This window comes from Macrobrachium rosenbergii, chromosome 16 (genome assembly GCF_040412425.1).
Source record: "Macrobrachium rosenbergii isolate ZJJX-2024 chromosome 16, ASM4041242v1, whole genome shotgun sequence".
NCBI classification, from domain to species: domain Eukaryota; kingdom Metazoa; phylum Arthropoda; class Malacostraca; order Decapoda; family Palaemonidae; genus Macrobrachium; species Macrobrachium rosenbergii.
In genome coordinates, this window is record NC_089756.1 from 28666127 (window position 1) to 28682087 (window position 15961).

Below are 15961 nucleotides of genomic sequence, written 5' to 3' on the forward strand. Positions count from 1 at the left end.
GATAAGTGTCAGTAATCATCAGGAATAATGATAGCAAATGCTTGCTGATTATCAATGTAATTTTTCCATGATACACAAATACAAAGCCTGTTTCCATATAAGCCAAAGCTACTGATCAAAGGTAAGACAAAATAGAATTTCCAAAATAGTCATTCATCGCTGCATGAATCTACCGGATGAGTAGATGTAAGTTTAGCATATGAAGTTTTTATTTTATTCTACTAGACTGAACTAGAAAAGCATCGAACTTCCCTTATTTTTTTCTGTATTGATCAGAAATATTTCTTGTACACATTTCTTGTGATTCATTCTCTGGAGTGGAATGGTGCTCTTCTGGAATATAGTACTGAAGTGATATAGTAAGAGGTCTGCATTGGTAGGGTGTTAAATTTTCATCTTCAGCCAGCTCTTGCAGGGATTAGCGCTTTCTTCCATTTTACTTACCATCTTCTCCTAACAATTGTCTCATGGTGCAGCTGTGAGGTTTTCCTCCTGTTACACCTTCATTGCCCTCTATGCTATCAATTTCCCTGTCAGCACTAAATGACATCTTTGGTCCCAGTGCTTGGCCTTTGGCATAAATTTCATATGCCAATTCTAATCTTCAATTAACTGCTTTACTGTACAGCCAACAAGTAATGTTGGCAAGTTTTCGTAGTTGATGTTAAATGGACTTAGTTTCATTTAATCAACTGAATGTGAATGAGGTAGATCATCATTGAGATAAAATGAAGTACATGTTAATAGATACGTTCTTAAAAGATCAGCTTGTGTGAATTGCCACAAGCTATTTTTTCAGTCTTCTGCCTTTTCATTTCATGTTTAATGCTTCATTGCTTAGCTTTGATATAATTAACATGTATCTGGATTTCTTCCTAGTTCTAATTGGCATTATATAATTTTCCCTGGTTGTTGTTCATGGGTAGTGGAGTCAAGTCAGACACATGAAGACAGAGGATTAAAGATCACCAAAAATAAGACTGAATACCTAAGGTTCATTGAAGGTCAAGACTCTGAGATTAGTGTGGAAGGGGCAAGGGTGAATAATGAAAAATTTAGATATTTGAATATAGTAGAAAAATTTGGGTATCTTTGTTCAAGAGAAGTTGATAGAAGTTTTGTTGCAGAAATAAAACACAGTGCAGGCTGGGTGAAAAGTTTGGAGAAAGATGTTTAGTGGTGATGTTGACTAGGAAACAGAATAATATTGTTTATTTAACTGAAGCCTGTTGATGATTTGTAGTGGAAATCATGTTATTAATTGTGTGTGTTGTCGATCTGGCCTGATTTGAGATAAGATAGTTTAAGAGAAAGTAACAGGTGACTGCTGAACTCATAGGCTGCCCAGTTAAGAGTAGGGATGATACATATATGCACTCTTACTAAGGTTGCAAGCTTGCTGATATGGTCAGATGTCAAATAGTTAAAAGTCTATCCTTAGGTTTAACACTAGGAAAGAACTATACACAAGAGGTGAAATAGTTAAAAGTCTATCCTTAGGTTTAACACTAGGAAAGAACCATACACAAGAGGTGGGATATTTAGTAGCTGAAAACTTGACTTGAATAATGTAGTAGAGTATGGCTATCCAGATAGACATTGAGAGAAGGCAGATGTTTAATGGATATATTAAGAGTTCATTTTTGTTCATTGTTTACTTGTGACTGTCTGATAGTTACCTCATTCAACTTACTGTGGCATAGGTTATTGCAGTTAGTTTACTTTTGTAAGTTATACAGTCTTCATGATAACTGACATCAGGAGACAGGTTCTAAGAAACTTGTCATTTGGAGGTCTGTTTATAATTGGATGCTGATATCCTTTAGACTGTAGGGGAAGTTTTGTGATAGGAATCATCTTAAACAGCCACATTTCAGTTAGTCTGCATTGTTTGGATACTTCTTGTTTCAGGATTCATTATCCTTGGTTTGTCAAGAGGACCTGTTTTTCAGTTCATATTTAATTGCAAGTATTCTCAGCTTCTGGTGTCAAATAAAATATCTTTGAGACATATGATAGTAAACAGATGTACATTTTATCTGCAGATATTGGAATGATGAATTTGATATTAATATAACAGAAATGACTAAAGTTGATGGGCAGTGTCAGGACTTGGCACATTATGCTTGGAAGTGGTTGGTTGGCTAATACTGTAGATTCTGGTAGCTGTTTTCCTCCATTTCTTTTGTTTTTCTAGTCCTTCTTGCTTTTAGTAGGAATGTTACTCAATTCCAAGAGGTACCAGAGAACCTTTAAGAAAAAATGAGCTTTGTTACTCATGTGGATTTACAAATAATCTAGTCCATTGCTGTTTACTGGAATATTTCAGTGCAATTAGTGACATTCAGTCAAGGTACATTCTAGGAGCAATAGAACATTTTGGACGCTCTCATTTTTCATTATCACTGTATTTTGTTCACATTTCTTAGTGTTGCTTCATCGCTTGGGGCTGTTTTGGATCACCATAATGCTCTGATAGGTTATCTTTTACTGATTTGTTATCCTTTGTTTGAGATTACAGTCGTGCTTTTACAGGTATAGGATGTTTCTGAGGATTCAACTTTATTGTTTGTTAAGTTGCATAGCCAGAGTCTCTGAATTAGAAGAGTAAATTTTACTTGCTGAACAGGGATTCTATAATGGCAAGAATATCTATTGGGTTGAACTAGAATTTCAGTTCAAATTCCTGTTAAAGGTTTTTTATGTACAAATTGCAGACTGTGACTGAGGAATCAAGATACAGCATAGTACTTGGATTTGTTTTGTTAAATGGACCCCATTGTAGATGAGTTGAAGCAATGATATTCATTGAGAAGAGAAGCATAACTTGATGCCAGTCCTGCTGTGATGGTGGCACATGAAGATACAGATTAGGGAGAAAATAGCCATCCAGTCTTCCCATGCCAGTACCGTAATTTACCTTCAAAGCATGTGCTAGTATGGAAGTGCATCTTCTGTTCTGAGCCTGTGCTCTAGGAAGATAATTAGCATAACCCACTAAATTCTTATGGAGCTTGCTGAAGCATTTGGCAAATTGATAGTTGAAATGAAGCGTGGAGAGTAGGCTAGGCTGCTAAGTTTACCATTGCACATGCCAAGACATTTTAGCCTATGTCAGATACAGCCTTTGGAGAGTTGTTAGCCCATCAGATCTGTCAATTAACCTGGAAAGGTATATTCCACATTGGAATTAAAGTCAAGTCGTTAAAAGACATTACCAGAAAGCAGCTTGTTCAGAATTCAAAATCTTTGTGAGTTTATGTGGTGTATAGGCAGTCCCCGCTTACTGGCAGCATCGGTTAACAGCGTTTCAGTGTCAGGGAGCTTGGCTAGCGACATCATTAACCAGATTTTTGGCGCCAGCAAGTTATTTTCCGCGCCAGTAAGCAGTTTATCGGCACCGTTAAGTGGTTTATTAGCACTGTTAAGCGGTTTATCGGCATCAGTAAGTGGTTTATATGTGCTTACGGCATCATAAATGCCATTTATTACCGTAATTATCGGCTATTTTTGGTTAGCAGTGCTTGACCGGGAACGAACCCCTGCCATCAACCAGGGACTGCCTGCAATTGGAATGCACAGTAGAAATTGGAGGGTGCTTTTCACATATTGCTTGTTATTACAAATTTATCTAGTGAAGGAGGCACAGGAAATTTCACAGTAACTATCATGGCACCAGTTCACTGACCAAACTTGTATTTACTTACTTGGTTCATAACTAGAAAGACGTATAGTGACTATATCCCTTTCTCAAAGACTCAGATCATGCTGGTGTCTTAGTGTAATTATCAAGGAGGTAAGAGAGCCTCTTTGACAAGAGTAAGATATTGTAAGTATAGTATAACTGTACATAAATATCTTGAGGTACTTTATCTCAGATGGTGGACACCTTGAAGATAACAGATTCTGGAAATAATAATGCCCAAATTCTTTATCAATATAGCTCACCCTTTTGGATCGCAAACTTGGCAGAGAGCTCTTTGTGGAGGCTATCCTGTTAACTATTAATCAGTACCATATTAGTGAAATTGAAAAGTGTATGAATTCTTCACATGCTAAATTTACACTCCTGTGACAAGAGCACTTTAAGATGATGACCATTTGAGAAGGGTTTTTATGATTACAACTTTAGTCAGTAGAGGCTATGGTAAACAGTGATTTGTATACACAAATGATGCAAAATTTACCCAAATTTGGATAATTATATTGGTAATGAAAGTATTTTGTGAAAGCTAGATACTGGTGGTTATCCAATTCTGATACAGTATAGGATTTAATTAAGATTGAAATCAGTTATAGATACTATATGATAAACTGAATTATTGTAATTAGAACTTGATGGTAATAAGTAGCACTCAGCAGATTAGCTTATGGTATTTTATTGATTGAAGAGTAGGATATGAAACATGATTTTAGGATTTTGTAACTATCAGTGTTCATAGGCCCTGTAAGATTGTATGAGCACTGTATTTCTGAGGTGTATATTAATGCAGTATGAATTTTTCCCTAGTTTTGGCTTCTTACCTTAAATGTTGAGTAAAAATTGGGCTCCTTTTTGGCGTTGCTGTAATTTGCATGCCTGTCAAAGAAATGGTAAATCTAGGATCTACTGTAGTATGTAAGTAAAGGATTGTTGGAAGCTTCTAATGTGTGCACCAATTTTTCTTCTTGTCCTTACCTGTTATTTTACCACTCTCCCTTTTATCCATTCCCTCTATCTCCCTGCACCAATATTACTCCCCTCCCAAATCCCCATCCCATCCATCGTCAGAGGATGAGAAAATACTATATGGAAGCCGAACTTGGATCAGCAGAACGAACGGAATCAATAGACCGTGAGGTACATGTAAACAGAAACCATATTTTCTCGGGCTGCTGTTATGTGTATTTTGATTTACTGTCCTAAGTTTAGTGATATGCTTAGAGAAAGGTGAATTTTGACTGCATGTCATTCAGTAGAGTCAGTTTGGTGTGCTAGTGCCATGTTACTTTACGAAATGGTTTTTCATGGTCAATTGGTTTCATATGCATAACTTTATGTCTAGAGTTCATTTGAGGTGTTGATGTAGGTCACTAAAAGATTAGTGTCGTGTTTATTGATAATTATAGATAGGGTTTTTTAATTGTCAGCAAGTTTGCATGAATTTCAGTTTTCTGTTTCTGTAGATTTAGCATTATATGGTTTTGTGCTTCCCTTCATTAATTTTTCTAGATATTCAGTATCCTGTTTTATTAGTGGTGTTTTTACTAATTAGTCCAGGTAAGGCACAGAAAAGCTGTTAGAAATGCTAAAAATTATATATTGATGGCTCTCATACCTTTTTTTGAATGCAATCAATATAAATTTCTTTTGCATCACAGCATACTACTTCTTGTGATCTGTTGTGTTCATACAAATTACAAGCCAAATACTTCAACTGGTTCCATTACAGCTAGTTAATGGACATTGAATGAGAGTTAAATGGCCCTTAAATGGTGGGAGAGTCGGCTTTTTGTGAGGTCACATAGCATGTGCATTTGATTTTTGTGAGACATCATATCTGGATGCATTTCTATTGGAAGGAAGCTCACTCATCAATAATGAAATGAAGAAAAGTTTGAAAATCCAGATAACGAGGTTGACACCAAAGTAGGCGACAGCAGCAGTGACAGTGACGTGTCTGGTTCTGAGCACCACGTGGGCAAAATTTGAAATATTTACCCCGACCATGTCATATGGCTTTATGATCCAGACATGACATTAGAACAAGAAGAAAATACTGACTGGTGGCGATGGTGATTATGATGTAAGTGAAGGAGAATATTGTAGTGCTGATAAGCATAATCATAGAAAATTCAAGTTTACTGGATATCAGAAATTTTTCTGACCCAATAATGCAATGCATCCTCATATTAAGTTTTTCCATTTGTTTTCTCTCTTGAATTGTTTCGCTTTATTTTCGTTGACCCAAATCGTTATGCAAGGCAGAAAATCAAGCTACATAAGTAAGGTAAAATTGTTATATGTGTAATTTTGATATGGATAAATCATGACTATGTTAGTTAGTTATAAATGATTTGTTTAACCAGACCTCTGAACTCTTTTAGGGTTCTTCTCTGGCTGGAAATCATGACTATGAATATGGCAAATTTATCATTAAGATATTATGTCATGAAATTACTGTGCTTTGTGAAGAAGATACAACTGTAGGAGATGGCATATAAGAAAATTATAAAAATACTAAGTTTGTCCTCGATGGAGTTACACTCTTATCATGGTCCCCTAGGGCTTCATAAGACAGACTAACCAATCTCAAAGAATTCTCTTATTGTTGGAATCAGCCAGAATAGGGCTAGTTGGAACAGTGATAGAATATAAAGGACTCAGAACAGGAGGGCTCTATCTCCTGTCCACAACGACTACCTCGGCCTTCCCTCATCCTACTTGCACAGATGTGACAACAGCGCGTATGTCAGTTATTTTGTCATTACACTCTGATGTGTCATAGAGTTCATGCATCCCCAGTGTCTGCTCCAGAAATGGTGTTCGACATTGCATTTGTCGACCATAATAACTGTTCAAGCTAAGTACATAGTTTTAAGACTCAGTGGAAGGTTTTAGTTCTTTAAAATTTCAATGGGTAGGTTTATATTTGTTAGAATTGGGAGCCAGGAGGTCTCCTGCAAGGCGAGAAGTTAGGAGTAGATCGCTAGGTTATGCTGTAATTGCCAGGCTGTTTCTGCTGTCTAACAATGCAGTAATTAGCATTAATGCAATAATATAAGAAAATTTTGTTATTGAAACTCATTAAGTCATTGACTTTTTTACCATTGATAGGTAATTTTAGGTTACTGAATGGGTAAATCGGGTTAGTCTAACTTTTTGATTACAAAACATAACTGATAGCAGTTCCCAGTCATGCTTGACTTTCAAACCATAGTGTTTACTAAAGTCCAGTATATCCTTTGTAGTGTTCTATAATCAAACTAAATGGATTATGTTATATGGAAAGTTTCCCAGTAATTCTTAATGTCAGGCTTCTTTTCAAGTGTTAAAGGAAGTACATTCACATGGATCTACTTCCAACAGGTGTTAAGCCACCGATAGTGACGTCACAGGTGTTGAGAAAAATTGTCGTGATGCTTGTCATTTACGTAGGGGAATACTAAATGTACTTTTTATAAAGATGAGCTTTGCCAAACAATTTAAAATCTTAGAGATACTGATTTGATATAAATTTGGTGTGATAATTTGAATAATTAATGATTTTAATTATTGGATTATCACACCAAGAAACTTTACCTGGGGATAGACCAGGTAATCAAATTATGAAATGCATAGAAACACACTTTGTGGGCATTCATTTAGTTTTGCCTTTATTGAGTTAAGAAGCATTTTGTGAGTAACACCTTTAAGGCAATGTTATTATAGTATTGTGAATTAATATTTTAATACATAACTACTATTTTATGGCTATGACCCATTGATCATGTTACCTAACATCATACTATGGACATGTACTTTTGGCCATGTCAGCCTTTTTTTTTTTTATTTGAAGTGTTTGCTGCCTATACAGTGATATAGGTAGTTAATACTAGGTAGTTTTTAATCAACAGTTGTTCCTTTTATCACTGCTGGGCTACTACTACTCAAGACCCACAGATTACCTGTGCTGCAGCTAATTGCTCTGTCTGCTTTTTGCCTGTGGGAATAGCTCATAACTACTTGCCATGATCCAGCCCCTGAAGGAATAAAGGAGAATTTGGTTGGTTGCTGCATGTGTGTGAAATATGCAACATGTTCATAGCAGCAAGTGTAAATGATGAAAGAGCCCATTTTAAGCTGTCTCAGTGAGTTAGGTCTCATTAGGAGTAAGGAAGAATACAGGCAGTCCCTGGTTATTGGCAGCCTCGGTTACCAGCGATCCGGTTTTACGGCGCTTGTCTAGCGATGACGATAACCAGATTTTTGTTGCTGATGACCGGTTATCGGCGCCGATTCCCTCTTATCGGCGGTGCTGATCACTGGTTATCAGCGCTGATAACCAGGGATCAGTGCTGTTATCACCGATTTTCGGTTATCGTTACGCTGTCGGGAACAGAACCCCGCCGGTAACTGGGACTGCCTGTACATTGTTCCAGGAGAACTCCAGCAGTGTGTGTTTCCATCCCTCTCTGAGCACAATCCACTTTTAGGCAAATACTTCAAAAGTAGTGGATTCTGGGAACTCCCACCTCAACTCCTCCAGTGGAAACAAAGAATCTTTCCTTGGGAGAGAAGTCACTGATACCTGACATGAAGTGTATATAGCCACTGAAATTTCCCTTCTGAATCCAGAAGATCTAAGGAAGTCTTCTGCTAAACAGGAGAGATACCTCAGATGAGAATCTTGCCTCCCCCATGCAGCAATCAGTTATTGAAGGAGACGTTGCTAGAATCCACCTAACTAACCCCTTTTTATAAGTTGAAAGCAAATTTGGGTATACTGTAATATCAATGGTATCTGCTGAAACTGAGACAGGCATAGAAAGCCTAGCATAGTGTAATATACTGAAAATACATCTCACACTATACACAATGTATATGATGAAATCAAGTTTTTGGATCAAATTTTAATGATCACATGATACTTGAGTATATATGCAAATTACAGGTGTTTGTATCTTGTATACAGTATACTTTATCATACAATACATAGTATAAAACAGGTACCAAGGATATAAGTGAAATACAACAAATGTATATGCTGAGGTACAATGTTTGTTCGGCATACTTGTGTGGAATAAAAAACGTTATGGTATAAATTTGTCTATCTGTTGCTAGTTTGAGAATGCTTGTAATATCTATTATAAGTTGGCATACCAACACCAGACTTGCTTATGAGTTGCAATCTCTCCTTTCTTGCCTAATAATTATTGCAGTGATTGCAGTCACTGCCAAGAGTTTAAATCTCTCACCTAAAAAAGTCAGGCCATAGGTTGCTGATGCTGTTCTTTGCTAGTTGAGATTAAGAATGGAAAATATTGACGTATGACCAAGGGCTTTCTCTAATGGTGCAATATTGTAATGGGTAAAACTTAATGGTCATTTCAGTGACACATTAACTAGAGATCTGTCATAGTGTAAGATCTGCATAATTAAAGTATGTAAGTGGCTTGCTCACCTACAAACACTTATGATTTGTGTGCAGAGATATAGAAATATGGGGATATTTGGCGCTCCATGTAACCCCAATATATGTTTCCTTGAAAGGTTGCTGGACTCTTTATATAAAAGTTGAACTCATGTCTTGGATTTTTGTTGGTCCTATTTTCCTTGTTATTGGTTTATGTAGATTAGTACATATAGTATTACTTTCCATTGACTTAGTGTGCTTTTGGATGGGATTATATGCATTGCTGAACAAAAGGTCATCCTCATTAATTGTGTTTGCAGTAGGAATCATTCCTTTTACAAGCTTGTACATTATTTTCAAAGTTATATGCACTGTGTCCTATAAACACTTTCTTTTCCATGTATTTTCTTAAGGTAAGTGTTACATGCTGTTGACTAGATTTTACAGTGCTTTTTATGCATACATCAATAAATATTTTTTGCCAAAGTAGCACCTAAACATCATTTTTCTTCTTAACTACCTCGCTTGTATTTTCATAGCTCTGTGAAAATTTTATTTGAAGAAAACTTTTATATATTTTATTATTTAGGTGACCTTTTGGAGGAAAATTTCTTTTGGTTTCTCTGGCTAGGAAGGGTCTGCTGCTACAGCACTTATTTACTCTTACAGAATACCCTACTTCTTTTCTTAATGTGAATAAATTTTAATTGCTAGAACATTGTCCTGTAGTTATCTGAATAAATAACAAGTGCAGCAGATTCCTATAGTTTTACTTGGATAATATTTTGTTCGTACAGTGCATGCGGATAATGTTTGCAAGGGGTGAAATTTAATATTCTCTGTATTTTTTGCAACAGGAGTCCCCAGAGCCAGAATCCAGTATGCATGAAGACAGTCAAAGTTTTGAGCAAACTATCTCAAAATTTGAGCTGCAGTTTTCTGGGATGATTTACACTCTCATAGAAAAAATTGTCGAGCAAGGTCGAGAGGACTACAATGATGCTCTTGTGAATGTAATATACAGGTCAGTGTTGCATTATATACTTTATTTCACTTTGGATTTATATATTTCCACAAAATGGTTCCCTCTAATTCGTGTATGCTTGATGCTCAGAAGGGTGTAGTCAGCTGAGTTGCTTCAGCATGCAAAAAATTGCTTAGATATCCTCTCAGAAATGCATATACAGTAATCCTATCCCAAAATTTTAGGGCAAACTCCTTCTGTATTTATGGCATCATTGCAATCAGTTACATGCTCTAAAGAAAAAAGGTAACTGCAGTGGATGAAGGAAATGAAAATAGGTTATGAATTTTGAATTATTATAAAAATGGATTAATCTTAAGTAATATAATTCAGACTTCTAATAAAATTTTAATTTAAGGTGTGCAAAGTTTGTGAACTGCACTTAACGCAAAGTTATGTTCCCATCATTAAAATTCTATCTCTCTCTGGGTTATTCTTTATATATAAAGAAGATTTTTGTCAAGTATGGCAAGTTCTTTATGAAAAAAGTTTTTGACTCTGAGAGGGAGAGAGAAAAAGGTGAGCAAACTCGATAACAAAACTGTGAAGAATAAGTATTGTTCATTGATAATGAATGACAAAATGACAGTTCAAGATACATGTATGTTTCATGCAGCGAGCAAATTCAAATAATAGGCAACCATTTGATCCCAGGGGTGCCAGTTGTTAGGAATTATACTGAAATAATAATAATAATAATAGTATTAAAAATATTTGAATAGATACCAGTAATATTACGTTATTATGGAGTTTGGCTAGGAACAAGCACTAGTTGTCTACTGTGCTTGGGTAAACATTAGCCTACCAAGTACCTGAACTTCATTTGTAAGATACCAGTGTATATTTCTAGCCATTTTGGTAGAAAAAAAGAGGGTCTCATATGTTGTAAAATACAGTAACAACAGGCCTGTTATAGTTTGCTAAAATTTTACATTTTAATTCTGATTTTGCAGTGTCAGACTGTTTTTATGTTTTGTATTTTTTATGCATTTGAATCTTTTGAATGTTGTTATTTCATCAAACCCATGACTTTAATATAGTCTGTTCTTGTGTCATGCCTGACCCTAGACACATTATTCCACTGTTAGAAAAAAAATCAGGTGGCTCAGGTAGGCTAGAAAATGTACATGTTCTTTTAGGTCCTGTTAGTTCAAGTAATCAATCCTTGTGTTTGCTAACTGATCAACAGTGCCACAGTTGTGGAACTTTCCTGGATTACTTTGTGTTACTATTTCTAAATTTCATTTTTTTCCTCTTTATTCAGTTCTGATTTTGTTGTATCTCTTATTTACTGGGTGATAAATCTTTTCTAGTACTGTAATAAGATTTTTGTGAAACCCCAACATGGAATAGTGAACAACACCACAGGTGACTTTATTAGACAAAGGTAATTTTAGTAGGTGTTGTAATTGCATTTACTTCCATTACAGCATTCATTTACCAATATTTTTATTTTTGAATTGCTTTTGTAACTACACTGGGCTAACTTAAATTTTCTTATTGTTGAAGTATGTGTTTCTGCTCTCCTAGCAAGAGTTGTTACTTGGTTAGCCTTATTTTCTAATTAATGACATATTGTTGCCTATAAGTTTAGTGTGCACTGTTTGCTTTCTTTTGATATTTTTATAACTTTTTTGTGGAAGAGATATAGTGTTATTGATTATTCTTGAAGGTTTAACAACAGAAAGTTTCTGTCCTTACTCAGTATCCTGGTTAATTTTGCTTTTTTGGTTAACAAGCTCCTTAACTTCTAAATTTCCCATAGGTCTTTTCTGTATAAATTACCATTTGTTAGTGACGTGTGAAATATTTTTGTCAGAATTTATGTTAATTGTTTTGCAAATCTCATGTGTTTTGTGATTTTACGTCCATCAGAAAATCAGACCTCATTTTACTGTTAAGGCTACCATTAGAAATACCCTGTAGTGCATTTTGTATATATTTCTTAGATCGAATGATAGGTGTAAGTTACAAGTTAGCCTAGTCTAAAAGTTATATGGAATCACTGTTAGCTGTGTAGGCTATACCGTAGTGTTTTAGATATTTAGCAGACATCGTTACTTTTCTTTGGTTAGCGATGTGTATAGTATTTTTGTTAGAATTTACATTAATTGTTCCGTAGGTGTCATGATTATGTGATTTTATATTAATTACAATACCCTCCAGGATATCTGACCTCATCTTATGAAAATTCGTTACTAATCATAATGGTTGTATGCTAGGCTACCTGTAAAAATAGTCCATTTTATGGGTAAATTTCATAGAATGATTGATAGGTGTAAGTTACAAGTTAGTCTTGTCTAGAAGTTACTGAATAAGGAATTACTGTTGGCTGAGCAGTGCCATGAATGCTCAAGTGTGGGTTGTACTGTAGGATCTCCAATATTTAACATAGTTAATTATCAGAAGGCTAGATCCATGTAGCCTAGGGAGTACTGTATTTAGTTTAGCTGTATTTTTTAAAATTACATTTTTTATTGGGTAAAGGACATGTTTTTCTACATGTGATGTGGAAAATATTGTATATTTTAATGTGTTCAGTGAAAATGCAGTAGTTTTAGTATAGCTGCCATTTAGGCAGAAAGATAAGTTGGGGCTGGTTCAGTAACTCATTAAATTATATAAATTATACACTTTTCAGTGACATTACATTTTTTCTTTGAGAGGATTTACAATACAGTAGTCATAGGCAGGAAGGCAGCCTAATTGGACAGTTCATTAAATTTGCCAGTTGTAATTTGAAACAGAATCCTTTCAAGTGTATGAAGGCAGTCTTATGTTTTGCTAGACAATTGAAGCATTTTGAAACCACCTATTGTTATTTGATAAGTTTGGGCAAGATTTTTCACAAATGAAAGGTTAATGTTATTTTGTGCTTTGTTGTAAAATTTTTGCTATAACACGTTTTTTCCATTATTGTTGATCATATGGGGCTACTGTTGCTTAATAGAAGATCTGTGCAGCCTGATGAAATTTTAGCAATATAATACAGGCAGTCCCCAGTTTACGACGGGGGTTCCGTTTTTACGCCGTGTCATAAACTGAAAATCGTCGTAAACTGAAAAATTGTCGAAAATCGTAAAAAATCCTAAGAAAGCCGTACTTTTAATGCTTTGGGTGTATTGAAAACGATGTAAACTGCATTTTTATTGAGTTTTTCATAAAAATAAACTCCAAATTTTGATTATTCTGCCGTTTTGGAGCCATATTTCTGCTCTCGGATCAGAGTACGACGCGTTGTAACCCCGGAACATGCATCGTAAACCGGGAAATAATTTCTGATGAATATATTTGAAAACGTTGTATCCTCAGAACGTCATAAGCCAGACCCGTTGTAAACCGGGGACTACCTGTACTTTGAAATGTAAGTTCTATGTCTTATGAAAACTGCATAAATATTGAACTTTTAAAACTTACTTTACTTAAGTTAATGACTCTTTTTTATGAATCTTCACTAATGAGTAGATATTTATTTATTCTAGGGTTTTTCTTCAATGAACACTGCATGTAATGTGAAATGTAATTTCCTAATACTACCCAAGTTTGCCATTATCCACATTGAATTTATTTGGAAATGCCATCAGTATCACTTTCCAACTTTCAATTTACACTTAAAAGTTTTTGGTTTAAAATTTACAAAACATAATTTCAACAGATTGGACTTCAATATGTATTACGCCAAGAAACACGAGCACCTTCGAATGGCAACCTCAAATGAAGCATCATTGGAGTATATTAGTGGACCTCCTTCAGGCTGATAAATTACGCATTCCAAAGAGGCTAGTCATAATTAATACACACATCCTGTTAGTTTAAGTGTGCTATCATCTTAAGGCCCAGTGATTAAAAATCACACTATGTGCCATGAAACTCCCCAAGATTTTTTCTAATCTTCTCAAGTTTGAAAAATCATTGATACCTAGATGCAAGAATCCATCAAATTTATGATACAAATAGAAGGAAAAATAAGATAAACTAAGGTATGTAGTAGAAAGTATGTTGTACTGTACTAAAATCTTTTGTGTAGTTTTGCTCTGGTTTCATTGCTCTTGTTAAAAACACATTTTCATCTACAATATTTTTTCATCAGAGTTGTTCATTGACATCATGTTGGGATCAAACACTATCAAGTATAAGGCTAAGAAGATATAAATAAGATAAAACAATTGATGTTACAAAAAAGTGTTAGAATAAGTTTTTGGATAAAACAAAAAACCTAGTCTTTCATTTGCCAAGTTATAGCTGCTTATTAAGATAAATTTTATAAATTAAAAGTTGTTTTTCTGTCTATAGCAGTCATGCAAATTTTGAAGTTGAGAACTTTTCAGAGTAATTCACAGAGGAGTGACATTGTAAATATACGAATGTTAAGGATTTTTTTACAATCTAACATCACACCATAGTGTTCTTTGCTTGACAAAAAATTTACAGAAGACACACATTTGATTTGCAACTGTACATGGCTTCTGCTTTGTACTCTTAATTTTTTGTACAATAATACATACCAGTATGTAGTCAAGGACATGACCAACTTCTTGCACATTTTCATTATTTCTCACATATTACAATATTTCATGTCTTGGCTATTATTTGAATAAGAGTTAGTTACATTTAGTGTAATGCAACAGCAGGAGAGATATCCACTTATAAATTTCACTTTAGATAATTTGTACATCTTTGGAATGTAACAGTTTGGGATACAAGTTGACTGTGTCTAGATTGTGGGAATTCTTTTTTAAAATTTTACTGGAGGGAGTCTTGAGAAGTTTTGTGATGAATTCCTGCCAATACTATTGATAGTGTTTACTGGTTCAGCCAATTGTTAATTAGGTTCAAGGTTTTTTGCAGATTTATATTTTTGTTAGATGCATTACTCCTTACCATATCATCTGCAAAAATCATCTCATAACCAAAACAAAACATTATCTCTGCCATTTTTAGTGTGTGTGTATATGTTACTGGACTGTCTCATTCAGGGACTTCAGAAAAGAATTAATTCAAAATGCAAATCAACATTTAGTAGCTAAGGTTTTATTTTGTGTATTATATGCAATGAAAAATGCACATTTGAAGTTCTTATCATAGGCTGTTACAATTTTTAAGTATGTTTTTATGTTTTGTCTCAAAATGCTGTATTTTTAGGTATTATGACACCTTTGTTGTATTAATTTTAGGCCTTGTACAGTATTCTTATTGATACTGCACTAATACAGTGTATTATAAAAGATTCTAACTTTATTTCATGGATCATGCATTCTGATATTGTTTCAGAGAGGTTTTTCTTAATTTACTCTGTACTGTATCTCCAAACTTCGTGGATGGAAACCAAGTCTCTTGAATTTACAAGCAAATTTTACTTTTAAGTTTATATTATTCTGTGCTGTGTGCAGTAGCCTTCCAGTATTGAGGATCTGGCAACTGATTTATTACTCTGTGCTGTGTGCAGTAGCCTTCCAGTATATAGTATCTGGCAACTGAATTATTTTTTTAAATATAAATATTGCTCCAAAGCACAAAAGTATTGATAATGGCAACCCTGCCATAGCAAAATATTTTCTTCAAGTGCCTACTCTGAGTGGGAAAATTTTAATTCTAGAGCTCAGAAAAGATGAAAATCAGCAAGTGGCCAAGTTGTAACGAAAGAATAAGTATTCTCTGTTAGACACATCAGAAAATAATTGTTAGTTGTGCCTGTGCTGCTAAGAGCGCTAAAGTTACTGTACATCCAAAATGAAGTTTGTTGAAGGAGTTGACATGAATAGAAAATGTGCTTTGGTGGACAGTAATATGTTGCATCAGGAAGCATTGAGTCGCTACAAAGATTTCTAAAAAATCTCACTGC

At 34.7% G+C, this 15961-nt stretch overlaps 1 protein-coding gene across 4 annotated transcripts in view; it reads left to right on the plus strand.

The window, feature by feature from the left end:
- Window positions 1-15344, plus strand: part of LOC136847242 (gamma-tubulin complex component 2-like) — a 45892-nt gene extending 30548 nt beyond the window's left edge. For 2 of the 4 annotated variants that reach the window (XM_067118735.1, XM_067118736.1), the window contains exons 16-18: window positions 4772-4840; window positions 9953-10119; window positions 13775-15344. In XM_067118735.1, the coding sequence (XP_066974836.1) occupies window positions 4772-4840; window positions 9953-10119; window positions 13775-13877 (339 nt within the window). In that variant the 3' untranslated portion in view covers window positions 13878-15344. The remainder of the gene's footprint in view (window positions 1-4771; window positions 4841-9952; window positions 10120-13774) is intronic. The other 2 variants (XM_067118737.1, XM_067118738.1) reach the window with 1 other exon arrangement.
- Window positions 15345-15961: the final 617 nt, after the last annotated feature.